The sequence below is a fragment of the Schistocerca serialis genome, chromosome 7 (genome assembly GCF_023864345.2).
Source record: "Schistocerca serialis cubense isolate TAMUIC-IGC-003099 chromosome 7, iqSchSeri2.2, whole genome shotgun sequence".
Lineage (NCBI taxonomy): Eukaryota > Metazoa > Arthropoda > Insecta > Orthoptera > Acrididae > Schistocerca > Schistocerca serialis.
In genome coordinates this window covers 177,659,681-177,677,811 of record NC_064644.1, presented here as the reverse complement: position 1 = coordinate 177,677,811, position 18,131 = coordinate 177,659,681, and the positions used below count along the sequence as shown (strand labels likewise).

General features: G+C 43.6%; 1 protein-coding gene across 5 annotated transcripts in view; it reads left to right on the top strand.

Moving 5' to 3' along the window:
* LOC126412066 (solute carrier family 2, facilitated glucose transporter member 1-like) overlaps positions 1–18,131 on the top strand; it is a 557,262-nt gene that overhangs the window by 289,784 nt on the left and 249,347 nt on the right. Inside the window, exon 1 of one of the 5 annotated variants that reach the window (XM_050081455.1) lies at positions 17,333–17,450. The exons of the other annotated variants lie outside the window; for them this stretch is intronic. Within the exon in view, the coding sequence (XP_049937412.1) occupies positions 17,430–17,450 (21 nt within the window). The 5' untranslated portion in view covers positions 17,333–17,429. Of the gene's footprint in view, positions 1–17,332; positions 17,451–18,131 lie in introns of those variants that run through there. 5 annotated transcript variants of the gene reach the window in all.

Genomic DNA, 18,131 nt, shown 5'->3' with positions numbered 1-18,131 from the left:
AGAGTCAACTTTACGTAAGAATTATGTGGATTCAGCTTACAATGCTGCATTGCACAGAATCCGAGAAGATGTTGGATAATCTTGTGTATGGATTTCTGTGGATGAAACTACTGACAGTCTTGGCCGTTACATTGCAAACTTGATTATGGGCAAGCTAGATCCAAATGCTCCGTCCAGGGCTCATTTCATTTACTCAAAACAGCTTGCAAAAACTAACCAACAAACAATAGCACAGTTGGTGAACAATGGGCTTAAGGTGCTATACCCAAAAGGAGTGGATGAGAATAAGGTGCTTCTGGCCGTCACTGATGCTGCTACATATATGATTAGAGCGTTTCAACTATTAAAAGCATTCTACCCATTGATGCTGCACGTAACTTGTGTAGTGCATGGCTCAAAAGTTCAAATGGCTCTGAGCACTATGGGATTTAACATCTATGGTCATCAGTCCCCTAGAACTTAGAACTACTTAAACCTAACTAACCTAAGGCCATCACACAACACCCAGTCATCACGAGGCAGAGAAAATCCCTGACCCCGCCGGGAATCGAACCCGGGCGCGGGAAGCGAGAACGCTACCGCACGACCACGAGCTGCGGACAAGAATACAGGCATTCAAAGAACAGCTTCCAGATGTCCCATTGCCGCCAAAGCCTGTTGTCACCCGCTGGGGCACGTGGCTGATAGCAGCAGAATACTATACTACGCATCTCTCAGCAGTCCAGAAGGTGGTTGAAAATATACCGGAGGATGCTGCATCCGTAACTGCAGCAATGGAGCTACTCAAAGATTCTTCTTTAAAATGGGACTTATCTTACATTAGGGCCCACTACACATTTATGGCAAGAATTTCACAATTAGAAGGCTCAGGGAAACTTATCTACGACAATATTTCTTTGCTTGAAGAAGTCAAAATGAAAATTAATGAAGCGCCAGGTGAAGTAGGGGAAAAAGTACGGGCAAAAATGCAAACGGTTTTGCAGAAGAACACTGGCCTGAAGGAGTTGTGTGCAGCTGCCGACATACTTAGTGGAAAATCCAGCACTCCTGACTGCAGCACTCCTGTCCAACATGTGCCGAAAATGAAGTACGCCCCTGTCGCATCTGTTGATGTAAAACGTTCTTTTTCAGCGTATAAATTGATTCTGACTGACAAGCGCCACAGTTTTTCACTAGAAAACCTAGAAAAGATTTTGGTTATTTATTCTAAAGTCAACTATGGTCAGAATATGTGAAACTACGAATGTATTAATTAATTAAACCATTGCCACATCTTTTTTACGGAGATCTTTATCTTGCAGGAACTCAAAAATATTTGGAGTTATGTTAAACATCCCCCCCCATGAACCATGGACCTTGCCGTTGGTGGGGAGGCTTGCGTGCCTCAGCGATACAGATAGCCGTACCGTAGGTGCAACCACAACGGAGGGGTATCTGTTGAGAGGCCAGACAAACGTGTGGTTCCTGAAGAGGGGCAGCAGCCTTTTCAGTAGTTGCAAGGGCAACAGTCTGGATGATTGACTGATCTGGCCTTGTAACAATAACCAAAACGGCCTTGCTGTGCTGGTACTGCGAACGGCTGAAAGCAAGGGGAAACTACAGCCGTAATTTTTCCCGAGGGCATGCAGCTTTACTGTATGATTACATGATGATGGCGTCCTCTTGGGTAAAATATTCCGGAGGTAAAATAGTCCCCCATTCGGATCTCCGGGCGGGGACTACTCAAGAGGATGTCGTTATCAGGAGAAAGAAAACTGGCGTTCTACGGATCGGAGCGTGGAATGTCAGATCCCTTAATCGGGCAGGTAGGTTAGAAAATTTAAAAAGGGAAATGGATAGGTTAAAGTTAGATATAGTGGGAATTAGTGAAGTTCGGTGGCAGGAGGAACAAGACTTCTGATCAGGTGACTACAGGGTTATAAACACAAAATCAAATAGGGGTAATGCAGGAGTAGGTTTAATAATGAATAGGAAAATAGGAATTCGCGTAAGCTACTACAAACAGCATAGTGAACGCATTATTGTGGCCAAGATAGATACGAAGCCCACGCCTACTACAGTAGTACAAGTTTATATGCCAACTAGCTCTGCAGATGACGAAGAAATTGAAGAAATGTATGATGAAATAAAAGAAATTATTCAGATTGTGAAGGGAGACGAAAATTTAATAGTCATGGGTGACTGGAATTCGAGTGTAGGAAAAGGGAGAGAAGGAAACATAGTAGGTGAATATGGATTGGGGGACAGAAATGAAAGAGGAAGCCGCCTGGTGGAATTTTGCACAGAGCACAACATAATCATAACTAACACTTGGTTTAAGAATCATGAAAGAAGGTTGTATACATGGAAGAACCCTGGCGATACTAAAAGGTATCAGATAGATTATATAATGGTAAGACAGAGATTTAGGAACCAGGTTTTAAATTGTAAGACATTTCCAGGGGCAGATGTGGACTCTGACCACAATCTATTGGTTATGACCTGTAGATTAAAACTGAAGAAACTGCAAAAAGGTGGGAATTTAAGGAGATGGGACCTGGATAAACTAAAAGAACCAGAGGTTGTACAGAGATTCAGGGAGAGCATAAGGGAGCAATTGACAGGAATGGGGGAAATAAATACAGTAGAAGAAGAATGGGTAGCTTTGAGGGATGAAGTAGTGAAGGCAGCAGAGGATCAAGTAGGTAAAAAGACGAGGGCTAGTAGAAATCCTTGGGTAACAGAAGAAATATTGAATTTAATTGATGAAAGGAGAAAATATAAAAATGCAGTAAGTGAAACAGGCAAAAAGGAATACAAACGTCTCAAAAATGAGATCGCCAGGAAGTGCAAAATGGCTAAGCAGGGATGGCTAGAGGACAAATGTAAGGATGTAGAGGCCTATCTCACTAGGGGTAAGATAGATACCGCCTACACGAAAATTAAAGAGACCTTTGGAGATCAGAGAACGACTTGTATGAATATCAAGAGCTCAGATGGAAACCCAGTTCTAAGCAAAGAAGGGAAAGCAGAAAGGTGGAAGGAGTATATAGAGGGTCTATACAAGGGCGATGTTCTTGAGAACAATATTATGGAAATGGAAGAGGATGTAGATGAAGATGAAATGGGAGATACGATACTGCGTGAAGAGTTTGACAGAGCACTGAAAGACCTGAGTCGAAACAAGGCCCCCGGAGTAGACAGTATTCCATTGGAACTACTGACGGCCGTGGGAGAGCCAGTCCCGACAAAACTCTACCATCTGGTGAGCAAGATGTATGAAACAGGCGAAATACCCTCAGACTTCAAGAAGAATATAATAATTCCAATCCCGAAGAAAGCAGGTGTTGACAGATGTGAAAATTACCGAACAATCAGTTTAATAAGCCACAGCTGCAAAATACTAACATGAATTCTTTACAGACGAATGGAAAAACTAGTAGAAGCCAACCTCGGGGAAGATCAGTTTGGATTCCGTAGAAACACTGGAACACGTGAGGCAATACTGACCTTACGACTTATCTTAGAAGAAAGATTAAGGAAAGGCAAACCTACGTTTCTAGCATTTGTAGACTTAGAGAAAGCTTTTGACAATGTTGACTGGAATACTCTCTTTCAAATTCTAAAGGTGGCAGGGGTAAAATACAGGGAGCGAAAGGCTATTTACAATTTGTACAGAAACCAGATGGCAGTTATAAGAGTCGAGGGACATGAAAGGGAAGCAGTGGTTGGGAAGGGAGTAAGACAGGGTTGTAGCCTCTCCCCGATGTTGTTCAATCTGTATATTGAGCAAGCAGTAAAGGAAACAAAAGAAAAATTCGGGGTAGGTATTAAAATTCATGGAGAAGAAATAAAAACTTTGAGGTTCGCCGATGACATTGTAACTCTGTCAGAGACAGCAAAGGACTTGGAAGAGCAGTTGAATGGAATGGACAGTGTCTTGAAAGGAGGATATAAGATGAACATCAACAAAAGCAAAACAAGGATAATGGAATGTAGTCTAATTAAATCGCGTGATGCTGAGGGAATTAGATTAGGAAATGAGGCACTTAAAGTAGTAAAGGAGTTTTGCTATTTGGGGAGCAAAATAACTGATGATGGTCGAAGTAGAGAGGATATAAAATATAGGCTGGCAATGGCAAGGAAAGCGTTTCTGAAGAAGAGAAATTTGTTAACATCCAGTATTGATTTAAGTGTCAGGAAGTCATTTCTGAAAGTATTCGTATGGAGTGTAGCCATGTATGGAAGTGAAACATGGACGATAAATAGTTTGGACAAGAGGAGAATAGAAGCTTTCGAAATGTGGTGCTACAGAAGAATGCTGAAGATTAGATGGGTAGATCACATAACTAATGAGGAAGTATTGAATAGGATTGGGGAGAAGAGAAGTTTGTGGCACAACTTGACCAGAAGAAGGGATCGGTTGGTAGGACATGTTCTGAGGCATCAAGGGATCACCAATTTAGTATTGGAGGGCAGCGTGGAGGGTAAAAATCGTAGAGGGAGACCAAGAGATGAATACACTAAGCAGATTCAGAAGGATGTAGGTTGCAGTAGGTACTGGGAGATGAAAAAGCTTGCACAGGATAGAGTAGCATGGAGAGCTGCATCAAACCAATCTCAGGACTGAAGACCACAACAACAACAACATGTTCAACATTAATGTTGTAGATTGCTGTGCTCTGTAACTGTGTAAATATTCATTCTCCTTGTTTTAATGACTAATAAGATGTTCATACTGTCAACACTGTGTATTTTAATTTATTTTTATTTTCTCTGCATCATTTTTATTAGAGCCTATTTTAGGTTTTATATAGCCTAAATGAACTGCTGAAGGAGCCTATTTTAGGTGCCTAAAACACACTTTTTTACGACCTAAAAATCCGTGGTCTAATTATTACTATGCAGTGGCAGGCTAAGGTCACTGCACGCCTCTCACCAGCACTGACTGCCATCGGTAAAAGAAAAAAGAAGATTCATTTTCTAATGAAACATCAGAAAGCATAAGCTGCCAACGCTATATCTGAGAGTACTTACAGACATTCTGTAGATTTCATCGAATATGAGAGGGAAAGAACCACTATCTCACCAAGTGCTGGAAGTAGTGAAGAAGCTCATAATATCATGTAAGTCTGAAATATATACAATTTACTGGCACATTACAACTGTGCATTAGATCGCAGCTCGGTACTGTGACCTCACCTATCGTAGGCAATGTTCTGGCCATCATCGCAAAACTGCTGTGTCTCAGCAGCTCTTCTCCTACTTTCAACTTTCCTGGTACTTCAATCCATTCCCTGATATTTGTAATGTGGTAAAAAGCATTGACTCTTGAAAAACAAAGGACTTGATTCGAATCTGTTTCGAAGACAGTTGTATCCTGTCAAGGAGGCCAGTTATTCAAATTTGCCATTGTAGAACGAGAAATACACTCGGGAATCAGGTACTGCCTCCAGCTGAAGTTGGGGCACAGAAATTGCGCACATGCACTGTCTGAAAGAAAAAGTGAAGCGCTCAGATAACATAATCGGATATCAGTGTAATTTCGCACATGTAAACACCATCGCTAGGTATGTAAATGAATAGAGTTGAAATTCTCTGTGACAAGTAAAACAGCCACCAAAGCACAGTAGTTTGCTTGAGTAGATTTGGTAGGTTGTGCCTAGTAGGGTGTTTAAAAGGAGTGAACAGCATCATATTTTGAATGGTCACTGTGAAGGACATGGAAGTGCCACGTACTTCTGTGAGCAGATATTGAAAGAGCCTCATTGTGGGTCTCTATTTGGCTGGCTGGTCGAATCGTGCAATATCCAGTTTTGTGGGGCACTCGGACTATGACAGTGGCCTGATTGATGTTGCACTTTGTGGCAACATAAGGACAGACATACTCTTCATGAGGTTCCAGGCGACCATATCTGACCAGTAGAAGGGAGGATCGCCATATTGGATACGCCAAGCATATTGTAACCCCTTCAGCTCTGCACCCACCACCTGAGTGCTAGTAATGGACACCCAGCAACATTCTGTGTCATCATCCACCAATGTTTGGAGACCAGTGGCACCCAGACTAGGTAATTACCATATGATGCATAGGCTGCCATTAACACCACAGCACAAATGCGGATTTGTAGAGTTACTGTTACTGGTACGCATGGACTGCCGAGAAATGGCGACACGTTGTGTTCAGTGATGAATGTTAGTTCTAGACTACCCCGGATGACAATCGCCGGCGAGTATGGCAGCAACCTTGGTAGAGGTTCCGTTCTACCAATGCTTTGGCGAGACATACCGGTGTTGTTCTTGGCGTCAAAGTCTGGGGAACCATTGGGTATAGCTTCATGTCATGACTGGTAGTGATTGAGGCAGTTTTGATGGCACAGCGGCTCGTGACGGACATCCTACATCCTCATGTGCTATAGGTCAGGCAGGATACGGAGGCCGTTGTGCAGTGACCAGTTTTCGTCCAAAGCGCTGGGCGAGTTCATTCGTTTGTTCAGAAGGGGAGGCCGACAACCGTTTGCCACCACTCGACCGGTCAGCGATAACGGAATCGACGCGCACGTCCTGCAATCTTTCTCAAACTATTCGGTAAAAAAAATTCGTTTTTGCTTTATGTGGGGATTTATATGTCAGGTTCATTATTATGTGCCTATAATTTCGTTAATAGTCGTAGTTATTGTGATATTTACGTGCAAGTAAGACACTGCACGAAATTCGAAAAGTTTGCAATGAAAAATAGAAGTCGCTATGATTTTGCGTTTGGTGTATATTACATAATATGTTGCTGCATACGAAAGTTAGCTGCCATATTGAATTTTTCTTTAGACTTGGGTGGAGATGTCTATCTGTCACCAATCTCGAGAAAACTGATCTGACGTAACACAGTCATTTGCGATCGCACCGCGCCAGCGATAAAGCCAGACTGAAATATTCGCAGCATTCCTTATATTGAGATATCGAAATGAGATTTTGGCAAAGCATAGCACACAGAGAGAAGAGTGTTTTCCAGTATGGTTATTATGCAAAAATTCATTATCTACCGTTTTATTTCACTATCTACAGACTTTTCCGATGAAAGAATATAAGTTTTAAAGGACCGTCAATAACTGGTGAAACGAGAAATGCTATGGGATTTGGAACAACATAAGTGAAATCATTACTCGTTTATTACGTACCGAGGATGTGCTTTTTCATAAGATGCTGAACTTAATTTTCCTCAGGTCCTAACTTCATAAATTTAATAAACCACTGATTCAGGCCGGCCGCGGTGGTCTAGCGGTTCTAGGCGCTCAGTCCGGAACCGCGGGACTGCTACGGTCGCAGGTTTGAATCTTGCCTCGGGCATGGATGTGTGTGATGTTCTTAGGTTAGTTAGGTTTAAGTAGTTCCAAGTTCTAGGGGACTGATGACCACAGATGTTAAGTCCCATAGTGCTCAGAGCCATTTGAACCACTGTTTCAGAATTCTCTCGAAACTGCGTCTGCACAACATGTTAGTGAGGCGAGACTGCAAAATCCGCTGAGTTTTGGCAAAAGAAGCAAATTTTAACATGGCAACAAGAGAAGTGTGTAGGCTTTACCGAAAATTCCCCACTTATGACACTTCTGTGAAAGTTATAAATGGTTAACAAACCAGGCGAAAATAAATCGCTGCATTTTCAGTGAAATTCTTTTTAGATACTAACTAAAGAAGAGATGACAGATCTTTTTGAATGGTTAGGTACTCCTGTGTCCAGAAAGATCCCCGGATCTGTCCCCGACGTAACAAATATGAGATCAGCTCTGATGTCAGCTTTGTCCCAGAGCCAGTATCCGGGATACATGGACCATTTACAACATTTCTGGCCAGCTTGCTCCAGTAGAGGATACGACTGCTTTATAACATCCCTCCCAACCAAATCAGCGCATGCGTCCATGACACAGGGGGTGCAGCGTCATACTCATAAGTGGGCTCATACTACCAAGTTCTTTGTAAGTCTGACACTATTTTACAATCACTGGAACATCATCACATATGGTCTCAACCCGTTAAGTTCCATTTAGTTTCCTCCTCACTTTCTGGGTGTTTCATTTCATTGTATGAGGTGGTGCATAACGCTGCAAATTGCAGCGACGTTCGCTCGTATATGGTAGATTTGTGTAAGACTGAGGATGTTATTTTAAATTGTGGACAACCGCAGCCAATTTTCCAAGCCACTGCCTGGCTTGTTGCCACTAGACCATCTTTCTGCACGCGGCATGGTTCCGCTGTCCCCTTCATTTTAACCATGGGGTGTCTCTTTCAGCGCGCTGTTTGTTTACAATTTGACGTGAATGATGGAGATCGGTTCTATGGCAGTTACCTCTCCGCTGTGACTTTTTAATAAGAATTTCTGTCAACTGAGGACGTGTCTCCAATTGGCGCTATGTCGCTCCTGGCCTTTTATTCAAAGTATTTTACAGCCAGTGCGGTTCAGTTCATTTGAGATTATGTAAGACTACTGAGTTAACAACGTGCTGAACTTACGTGCCAGTTGTTTCAGATTCTGCTGCTTTAGTGTAATTTATTATAAATAGGTGTTGTGGTGCGAGGTACGCGTTTGTTATACATCTATTTACTCAGCAAGCTGCGCAGTGCATGGTGGAGAGCATATCGAACCAGTACTAACGATTTTGTTCCATTCTGACACTTAAATAAGTAAAAATGACTCTTCATGCCTCTGCACATGCTCTATGAGAGGCACACTATAGCGACAGCATAATGGACGCACAGTCTTTTTCAAATAAGGTTGTCTAAATTCACTCATCTCAATTCCGTGACAACTGTAATGTCTTTCTTCTATGCTCTCCCGTGTCAGCTCCCCGAAAATTTCTGTTACGATTCTAGCAGCGTGTCTCTGAAATCGTTCGATGTCATTTGTACTTACACACATAACAACTTCAAATGATGGAACAGCACTCTAGCGTCTCATATGCGATTACCTCTATAGATGCACTACATTTTCCCAGAATACTTAAAATAAATTTTTGCCTTCCAGCCGTCTTCTTGAGTACTGATTCTACTTGATCGTCCCGCAGAGGTGTGGACTTTAGACTCGCTGCTACCCATAACATTTCATCAGGTCGACAACGGACACGTTGATATCAATTTGACCGCAACGTACAACAGCGAGACACACTGCTAGATATCAGGGAATACCACCAAGTGTTCCAATCGACTCTGGTGGTACATTATCCACGTCTCTGCTGCCTAAACGACGCATTGAAACTGCAGCTCTCAATCCAACTTCCAATAATCTGTTCCCGACAGTTCTTGGAGAAACTGCACCTGTAACCTCCGCCCGGATTTTGACTGTAATCAATGTTCTATTCGTCATAGACAGTAGAACAGTCTTACGACCCTCTCGTTGTGCAGTCGTTTTTAAAGGACCCGTGCCTACTTCATTTGCCACACTATCTTCCACCAATATGCATCCATTGCACAATGGCCAACAGTGCATATTATCCGCCAGTATGATGCTCCCTGGCCCCTTATGCTGACGACTCAGTCTTTCTCAAAGTCCTAAAGATGGCGATAAGCTGCATTTGCAATTTCTGTGAACATTCTGTGTTGCAGTCTCTACCTGAAAAATTTTCAATAGCGTTAGACACATTCAATAGTCAACATGTCTTCATACCACTCTTCATCTTTAGAAATCACATTTTTCTGTTGAGAAAATACTGAAAATAAGCTCGAATAAGGACGAAATACTGATCAAAATTTCCCGTGGTGGAAATACCGGAATGCGCCCTTGTTGTCGGCCAAGAGATTTTTAGGTTTCTCCTTTAAACCAGTGCTGGATTTTTTGCTGCAGGGCTGTTTGTCATTTATCACGCCACACTGCACGTCATGTGACACGGAGTCTCTAAATCTATTTTATGCCTTGATTCCCTCAGTGCTCTCAAGAGCCTCTTGCGACGTTCACGTACCACCCTTCAATACCGCGGACCAAGGAATGCCTTCACTCGAATGCTGGCGCTTCGCCACCAACGTATCGTTCGTGCGAGTTCCTTGAAATGTCGGTGTGCCGATGAATGAGGCTGCTGATGTTGCTACCAAGGCTGTAACTCTACTACAGTGATATCAGGCTTTGCAATACGTACCAACATTCTATCATCGTGGCACGAACACCGCTCAGCGCTCCATGCGAACAAGCTCAGGGAGATTACGGCGGCACGAATGGAGAAAATGGAGAGGTAGTGGGTGGGGAGGTGGCGGTGAGAAAATGAGTAGTGATGTAAATAAAGGGTTTTATGGAGTTCCCATCATGTCAAATGTTAACTGAGCGAAGTATGGATTATGAAGATTACAGTCTGTTTCATAATCAATACTAGTTCCCCACATCAATTCTTCCTTCGCTTGCCCTCCTCCGTGTCACCATGAATAGCACATGACTGTCTCCATTTGTAATGGAAATGCAGGATACCCGAGGGAGCCAGTCGAATTCTACCTCTTCGAGGTACAACACACAAATTCTGTTACACTTAATTAATCTAATATCTTGTGTGGATGTCGTTGTCCCAGTTTAGACGTTCAGCACAGGTCGCGAGTTCATTGTTCTTGGAGAGAGGTTGTACAATAACTGGCTATGTGGCTAAGGCTCTCGGATCTACTAATGATCTAATAAATTCCATATTAAGGATGGTGTAAACAGCTAACAAGATGTTTTGAATATGTTCTATTACAAAGTCATTCGTTTCACAGTTCCTATTACATTGAAGAGCCAAACAAAAAACTGGTACACCTGCCTAATATAGTGTACGGCCCCCGCGAGCAGGCAGAAGTGCCGCAACACGACGTGGCATGGACTGGACTAATGTCTGAAGTAGTGCTGGAGGGAATTGACACCATGAATCCTTCAGTGCTGTCCATAAATCCGTAAGAACACGAGGGGCTGGAGATCTCTTCTTAACAACAAGGCATCGAATATATGCTCAATAACGTTCATCTCTGGGGAGTTTGGTGGCCAGCGGAAGTGTTTAAACTCAGAAGAGTGTTCCTAGAGCCACTCTGTAGCAGTTCCGGACGTGTGGGGCATCGCATTGTCCTGCTGGAATTGTCCAAGTCCTTCCGAAAGCACAGTGGACATGAATGGATGCAGGTGATCAGACAGGATCTTTACGTACGCGTCACCTGTCAAAGTCGTATCTAGACGTGTCAGGACTCCCATGTCACTCCAACTGCACACACCCCACACCAGTACAGAGTCTCCATCAGCTTGAACAGACCCCTGCTGACATGGGTTAATGAGGCTATCACCATACCGTACATGACCATCTGCTCGAAACAATTTTGAAACGAGACCCGTCCGACCAGGCAACATGTTTCCAGTCATCAACAGTCCAATGTCAGTGTTGACGAGCCCAGGCGAGGCGTAAAGCTTTGTGTCGTGCAGTCATCAAGGGTACACGACTGGGCCTTCGGCTCCGAGAGCCCACATCGGTGATGTTTCGTTGAATGTTCACATGCTGACACTTGTTGATTGCCCAGCATTGAAATCTGCAGCAATTTGCGGAAGGGTTGCGCTTCTGTCACGCTGAACGACTCTCTTCAGTCGTCGTTAGTCCCGTTTTTATAAGATCTTTTTCCATCCACGGCGATGTCGGATATCTGATGCTTTACTGGGTTCCTGATACAGTACACTCGTGAAAGGGTCGCAGGGGAAAATCGCCACTTCTTCGCTACCTCGAAGATGCTGTGTTCGATCGCTCGTGGGCCGACTATAACACCACGTTCAAACTCACTCACATGTTGATAACATTCCAGTGTAGCAACAGTAAGCGATCTAACAACTGCGCCAGACACTTGTCGTCTTATATAGGCACTGGCGAGCGCAGCGCCATATTCTGCCTGTTTACTTATCTCTATTTGAATACGCATGCCTGTATCAGTTTCTTTGGCGCTTCAGTGTATAATCAAACGCAATCCTATTATATTAAGTCTTGTAGAAAGCATATTCACAAAAATTATATACTGTTACTGTGTTCTTCTGTGCTTTGCACGCTTAGTCGCGTTATTTGAATACAATATTATGTGGCGCGCGTGTGAAATCCTAACGTTGCCGTCAGAAACGCGAACCGTACCGTTCAACCCCTCCCTCCATACTCACCAGATACACCGAACCAGTACCTCATCTGAATATCGGTACTCTAATATTAATGAAAATTGATATAAAAATGAGATCTGAACCAAATAGATTAAAGCTTCCTACGGAGAGTGTATTCAACATGACAGGCAATAAAAACTGAATCACAGTTAATCAAATATTAATAAATGAATCGTTAAATTTGGCGCGTTGGCTCCTGTGTCGGTAGCCAGTCAGATTGTCCCCCTACTACACAGGTGCAATTTCTCGTGGCACTAATTCTCACTGTACCATCTCTCTCTCGCCATATCTCTTACGTCACGCCTCATCTGCTGTAATCTCAGCCAAAGTGTAGCACATCTTGGGAACGAATCTTATGGCTCCAAAGCCAGAGGTATCACAAGAGTAATGCTCTCCCTACGACTAGGGCGAATTCGTCTCGTCTATGTCGTCACGAGGAGATAATTTCAACCGGACTTCGTATTGGCCACTATCTTTTCAGCCACAATCATCTCACATTGCGCAAATTTCTAAACCTGTGCCAATTTTTTAAGCTCTACGCTAATGTGTTTTGTCACCTGAACTACCCGAATTTTAGCAGATACAGTACGGGCTTTAGGTCGTTTTCTACTCTTTACTCACCGCAGTGACATGGCGAAGGATATATAATTTTCGACTGTGGACACCGGTATCCTAGAAAGTCCTATCGAGCGGCATCTTAAAAAACATGAGGATCGTTGTAGTTATTCAGTTTACCTGTCTATTTTAGTTGTTGCCTTTTAACGAGTGTTTCAGGCCATTCTCATTATTCATTATAGTTTTACCCACCTACTAACGCCGTTTAGGCACCTTTTGTCAAGTAACTTAAAGGACGACGCAGCATGTAGCCTAGGAAACGTGAATTTATACTCATGAACAAAAAAATATACGTTGTGACGTCTCTCTCTCTCTCTCTCTCTCTCTCTCTCTCTCTCTCTCTCTCTCTCTCTCTCTCTCTCTCTCTCTCTCTCTGTGTGTGTGTGTGTGTGTGTGTGTGTGTGTGTGTGTGTGTGTGTGTATGTGTATGTGTGTGTATGTGTAATTCTGGATTAATTAATACAACGATCAATTAGTAACGACATTTTAATGTATTCCTGGTATTTTCTGCCAAATCTCTCTATTTACGACATTCTCCTTGAGTACACGGCGATGCTCCCTTACTTCATTGATACTAACTATCCAAGAACGTCGTGGCCTGCCGCGCTTTCGTCTGCCAAGCGATTTCATCAAACAATTTTCTTTGGCCATCAATGATGTGGCACTGTCAACAGATATCTGCCCCATGACTATTGTCACCTCAGTGTATTTAACTAATCTAAATGGGGGAAGGATAATAATCAACGCATGATTGATAATTCTCCCTGATTACTAACACACAGATAATATTAGACCCAAATGAAATCTTTGCACAGTAATAATTAATGAACTCGGGTTTGCAGCTCACAAACTCAAAATAAAGTATCTTTTCCTGAGATGCTCTCTTTTTATACAATCATCTTCATGATTTTCTTTCAATCCTATCACTTTTTCGCAGGTATTCGTTATACTTCCTAATTCATCATTAGTTTTCTTCTGCTGTTCCGCCGCGAATAATCCATTTTCGTTCTTATTGTTACTGGGACTGTTCTTGTGCCACCAAAAAGAATTCACATACCCTAGTTTATCCATGTTCGCTTTAGACTCTCTAGCCCTAAAAGCTTTTATTATAATGAGGTGCTGGTCCATTAACACAGTCCCCAGTTATGAAAGCCTAGGATTTGACTTCGAGAGTTACTCCCTTGGCTTTACCAACTTTCAACCAGTGTCACATTCCATCTTAATCTAGACCTAGTCTGAATGCGACCAAACCAGTCCGAAACTGGCAAAGACAAAACAATCATAAAAAACTGGTGACAGTTTTTTCTAACCTTTAAACACACGTTATAGCTGATTCCTAATAATGTGAAAGAACAAACAGTCTTGGTTGCAAAACGTATCGTAGACTACAGCATATTATGATACACTACTATTCAGGAAACGAATTCTTACTGTACATTGGAAGGTTTATACATTAATTGAAATGGTATTAAATCACAGTTCGTTTGGCACATCACCACCTGATCCATCTTTGAATGCAAATACAATGAAACCGACAAGTGCATTCCGAACGTTGCTACTTAAAATATCTTAGCATGATGAACAAATAGGCCAAGCACAGTGTCTGGTTTACAGAGATTGCATTATTGAGTAGAGCTCTGGCAAGCAAATAGATAACAGTGGAGTCGAATTGTAGTCTTGAGTAGTCGTGGGAGAGAGAGAGAGAGAGAGAGAGAGAGAGAGAGAGAGAGAGAGTATTGTATCGTGGCAGAACGAGCAGCTTGGAAATTAGAAATTTGTTGTAAGTTACTATGGGACCAAACTGCTGAGGTCATCGGTCCGTAGGCCTACACACTACTTAATCTAACGTAAACTAACTTACGCTGATGACAACACACACACACACACACACGCCCGATGGAGGACTCGAACCTCCGACGGAGGAGCCGCAGAGAGATTTCTGTTTGAGATGTTTCATGATATGAAACCTGACGATGAAGGATCATTTTTAAGATGCTTGTATAAAAAGAGAGCATTTCAGAAAAAGATAATTTGAGTTTGTGAGCTGCAAGCCTGAGTTCATTAATTATTGCTGTGCAAAGATTTCATTGGGTCTAATATTATCTACGTGTTAGCAATCAAGGAGAATTATCAATCATGCGTTCATTGTTGGCCTTCCCCCTTTTAGATTAGTTAAATACATTGAAGTGACAATAGTCATGGGAAAGCGATAGGCACGTATGCATATCGCTGTCGTGCAGCGCACACAAGGATAAAAGGACAATGCATTAGCGTAGCTGTCGTTTGTACTCAAATGATTCATTTCAGAATGTTTCCGACGTGATGATGGCCGCACGACGGGAATTAACAAGATTTTTGCCGCGGAATGGTAGTTGGAGCTAGACGCATGGGACATTCCGTTTCGGAAATCGTTCGGGAAGGCAATATTCGAGATCCGCCGTTTCAAAAGTGTCCCGAGAACACTAAATTTCAGGCATTACCTCTCACCATGGACAACACAATGACTGACGGCCTTCGCTCAATGATCAAGAGCAGCGGCGTTTGCGTTGAGTTGTCAGTGATAGCAGACAAGCAACGCTGCGTGAAATGACCGCAGGAATCAATGTGGGATGTATGATGAACGTATGAGTTAGGGCGGTAACAGGCTACGGCAGCACATTTGTGGCCGACTCGAGTACCTTTGCTAATAGCACGACATAGCCTGCAGCGCCTCTCCTCGGCTCGTGACCGAGTCGGTTCGACCCTAGACGACTGCATACCAGTGGCCTAGTCAGATGAACACCGATTTCAGTTCGTAAAAGCTGATGGCAGATTTCGAGTGTGGCGCAGACTCCACGAAGCCATAGACTTAAGTCGTTGACATGGCATTGCGCAAGCTGCTGGTTGCTCCATAATGGTGTGGACTGGATCCTCTGGTCCAGCTAAACCTTTCGTTGACTGGAAATGGCTATGTTCGGCTACTTGGAGACCATCTGCAACCATTCGTTGACTTCACGTCCCCAAACGACGAAGCACTTTTATGAATACCGCTGCGCCATCGCGCCACAGTTGTTTGCGATTGATTTGAAGAACATTCTGGACAATTCGAGCGGATGATTTGGCCACTCAGATCACCCTACTTTAATTCCATCAAATATTTGTGAGTAAATCGAGATATCAGTACGCGCATAAAATCCTGCATCGGCAACACTTTTGCAATTGTGGACGGATATGCAAACACCATGGCTCAGTATTTCCGCAGGAGACTTCCAACGGCTTGTTGAGCCCATGCCGCAGCGAGTTGCTGCACAACGCCGGGCAAAATGAAGTCCGACACGATATTGGAAGGTTTCCCATGACTTTTGTCATCTGAGTGTATGCTACCAGTGAAAAGCCGTTTGTTGTTGTTGTTGTTGTTGTTGTTGTTGTTGTCGTCGTCGTCGTCGTCGTCGTCGTCGTCGTCGTCTTGAGTCCTGTGGCTGGTTTGATGCAGCTCTCCATGCTACTCTATCCTGTGCAAGCTTCTTCATCTCCCAGTACTTACTGCAACCTACATCCTTCTGAATCTGTTTAGTGTATTCATCTCTTGGTCTCCCTCTACGATTTTTATCCTCTGCGCTTCCCTCCAATACTAAATTGGTGATCCCTTGATGCCTCAGAACATGTCCTACCAACCGATCCCTTCTTCTAGTCAAGTTGTGCCACAAACTCCTCTTCTCCCCAATTCTATTCAATACCTCCTCATTAGTCATGTGATCTACCCATCTAATCTTCAGCATTCTTCTGTAGCACCACATTTCGAAAGCTTCTATTCTCTTCTTGTCCAAACTATTTATCGTCCATGTTTCACTTCCATACATGGCTACACCCCATACAAATACTTTCAGAAACGACTTCCTGACGCTTAAATCTATACTCGATGTTAACAAATTTCTCTTCTTCAGAAACGCTTTCCTTGCCATTGCCAGTCTACATTTTATAACCTCTCTACTTTGACCATCAGTTATTTTGCTCCCCAAATAGCAAAACTCCTTTACTACTTTAAGTGTGTCATTTCCTAATCTAATTCCCTCAGCATCACCCAACTTAATTCGACTACATTCCATTATCCTCTTTTTGCTTTTGTTGATGTTCATCTTATATGCTCAAGACACTATCCATTCCGTTCAACTGCTCTTCCAAGTCCTTTGCTGTCTCTGACAGAATTACAATGTCATCGGCGAACCTAAAAGTTTTTAAAGCCGTTTATCCCAGCAAAATCCCCAGGCTCTACACACAGATTTCTCTCCAGAGAAGTGTCAATCCGCACAATTATTCCTCTCTGCTGAGACTTGTCCGGCCAGGGTAGCCCTGTTGGTAGTTGAGTTACCACCAGCGTAGCCATCAGCTTCATTGGGGAACGCATACCCTCCCGCCCGTTACTGAAGACACTCTTGGTAAGGCAGTATCCCCTGGGACGGGCCGATACAGATTGTCTGGCAGAAAGTGAATACCCTCTAGTCCAGTGGGATGGTAAACTATACCAGACAGGGAGCAGACTTTGGCACCTGTAGCCGCGGCTGGTTACCGCGGGAACCGGTCGCGCCGCGGCGCCAACCCAGTACAGGCCAGGCTCGGCAGTGGGTTTGCCTCTGCTCGCTATAAGAGGCGCCGGCGACCGCGCGCGCGAGCCAGTCCCGCTAGCAGACGCCGCGCCAAGCCACGCCACGCCAGCCGCGCTACGCGCAACGCCATGGGAGCCAGCAGGCTGAAGGTAGGCGCGCCTAAAGCGTACTTCATGTGAACAAGTGCGGCCACAAGCTGTCCCTGCAGTCTAGCAGTCGTCGTGTGCTCTCAACCTTGTACTTACTGAGAAACGTCACGCACAGAGTTTGTCCAGGACTGGTTCAGAATATGTCAAGAGGCGATGATGCGCACGGAGAAGTTCGCTGCTTCTTCCGTTTGCTGTATCTCACATTCATCTTTCTACGATGAGAGATCGTTGCCGTTGTGAAGCCTAGGGTTCCCACGGTAGGACAGAGTGAAAAAGCAACCGAAAGTGACGTCCAAGTATATTCTGGCAAGAAGCCTAATTCTGTCACCGTTGATGGATAATCGTCATCTCGACGTCATCATTCCGTAACGCTTTGCGTGCCAGGTTTGGGATGCACCTCAGCAAAGTGTCAATTATTTTGTACGATTTTTACGCCTTCAGCGTCCCTAATCATTTGTGCAGGTGATGAATGTTTCTCAATAAACCATACAGACCCTTCGCCCCTCTTCGCAACGTCACCTCAAACCTTGTCACCACTGCTATCACAGACCAATATCGACAAAGTGACCGAACTACGTAATCTTAGAGCCAAGTCTGCTGTGACTGTAATAAAATGTTTCGTAGGTATGCAGTAATTCCGTGGAAGCGTTTCGATCGCTAAAAGCTTTATTTATGACGCGG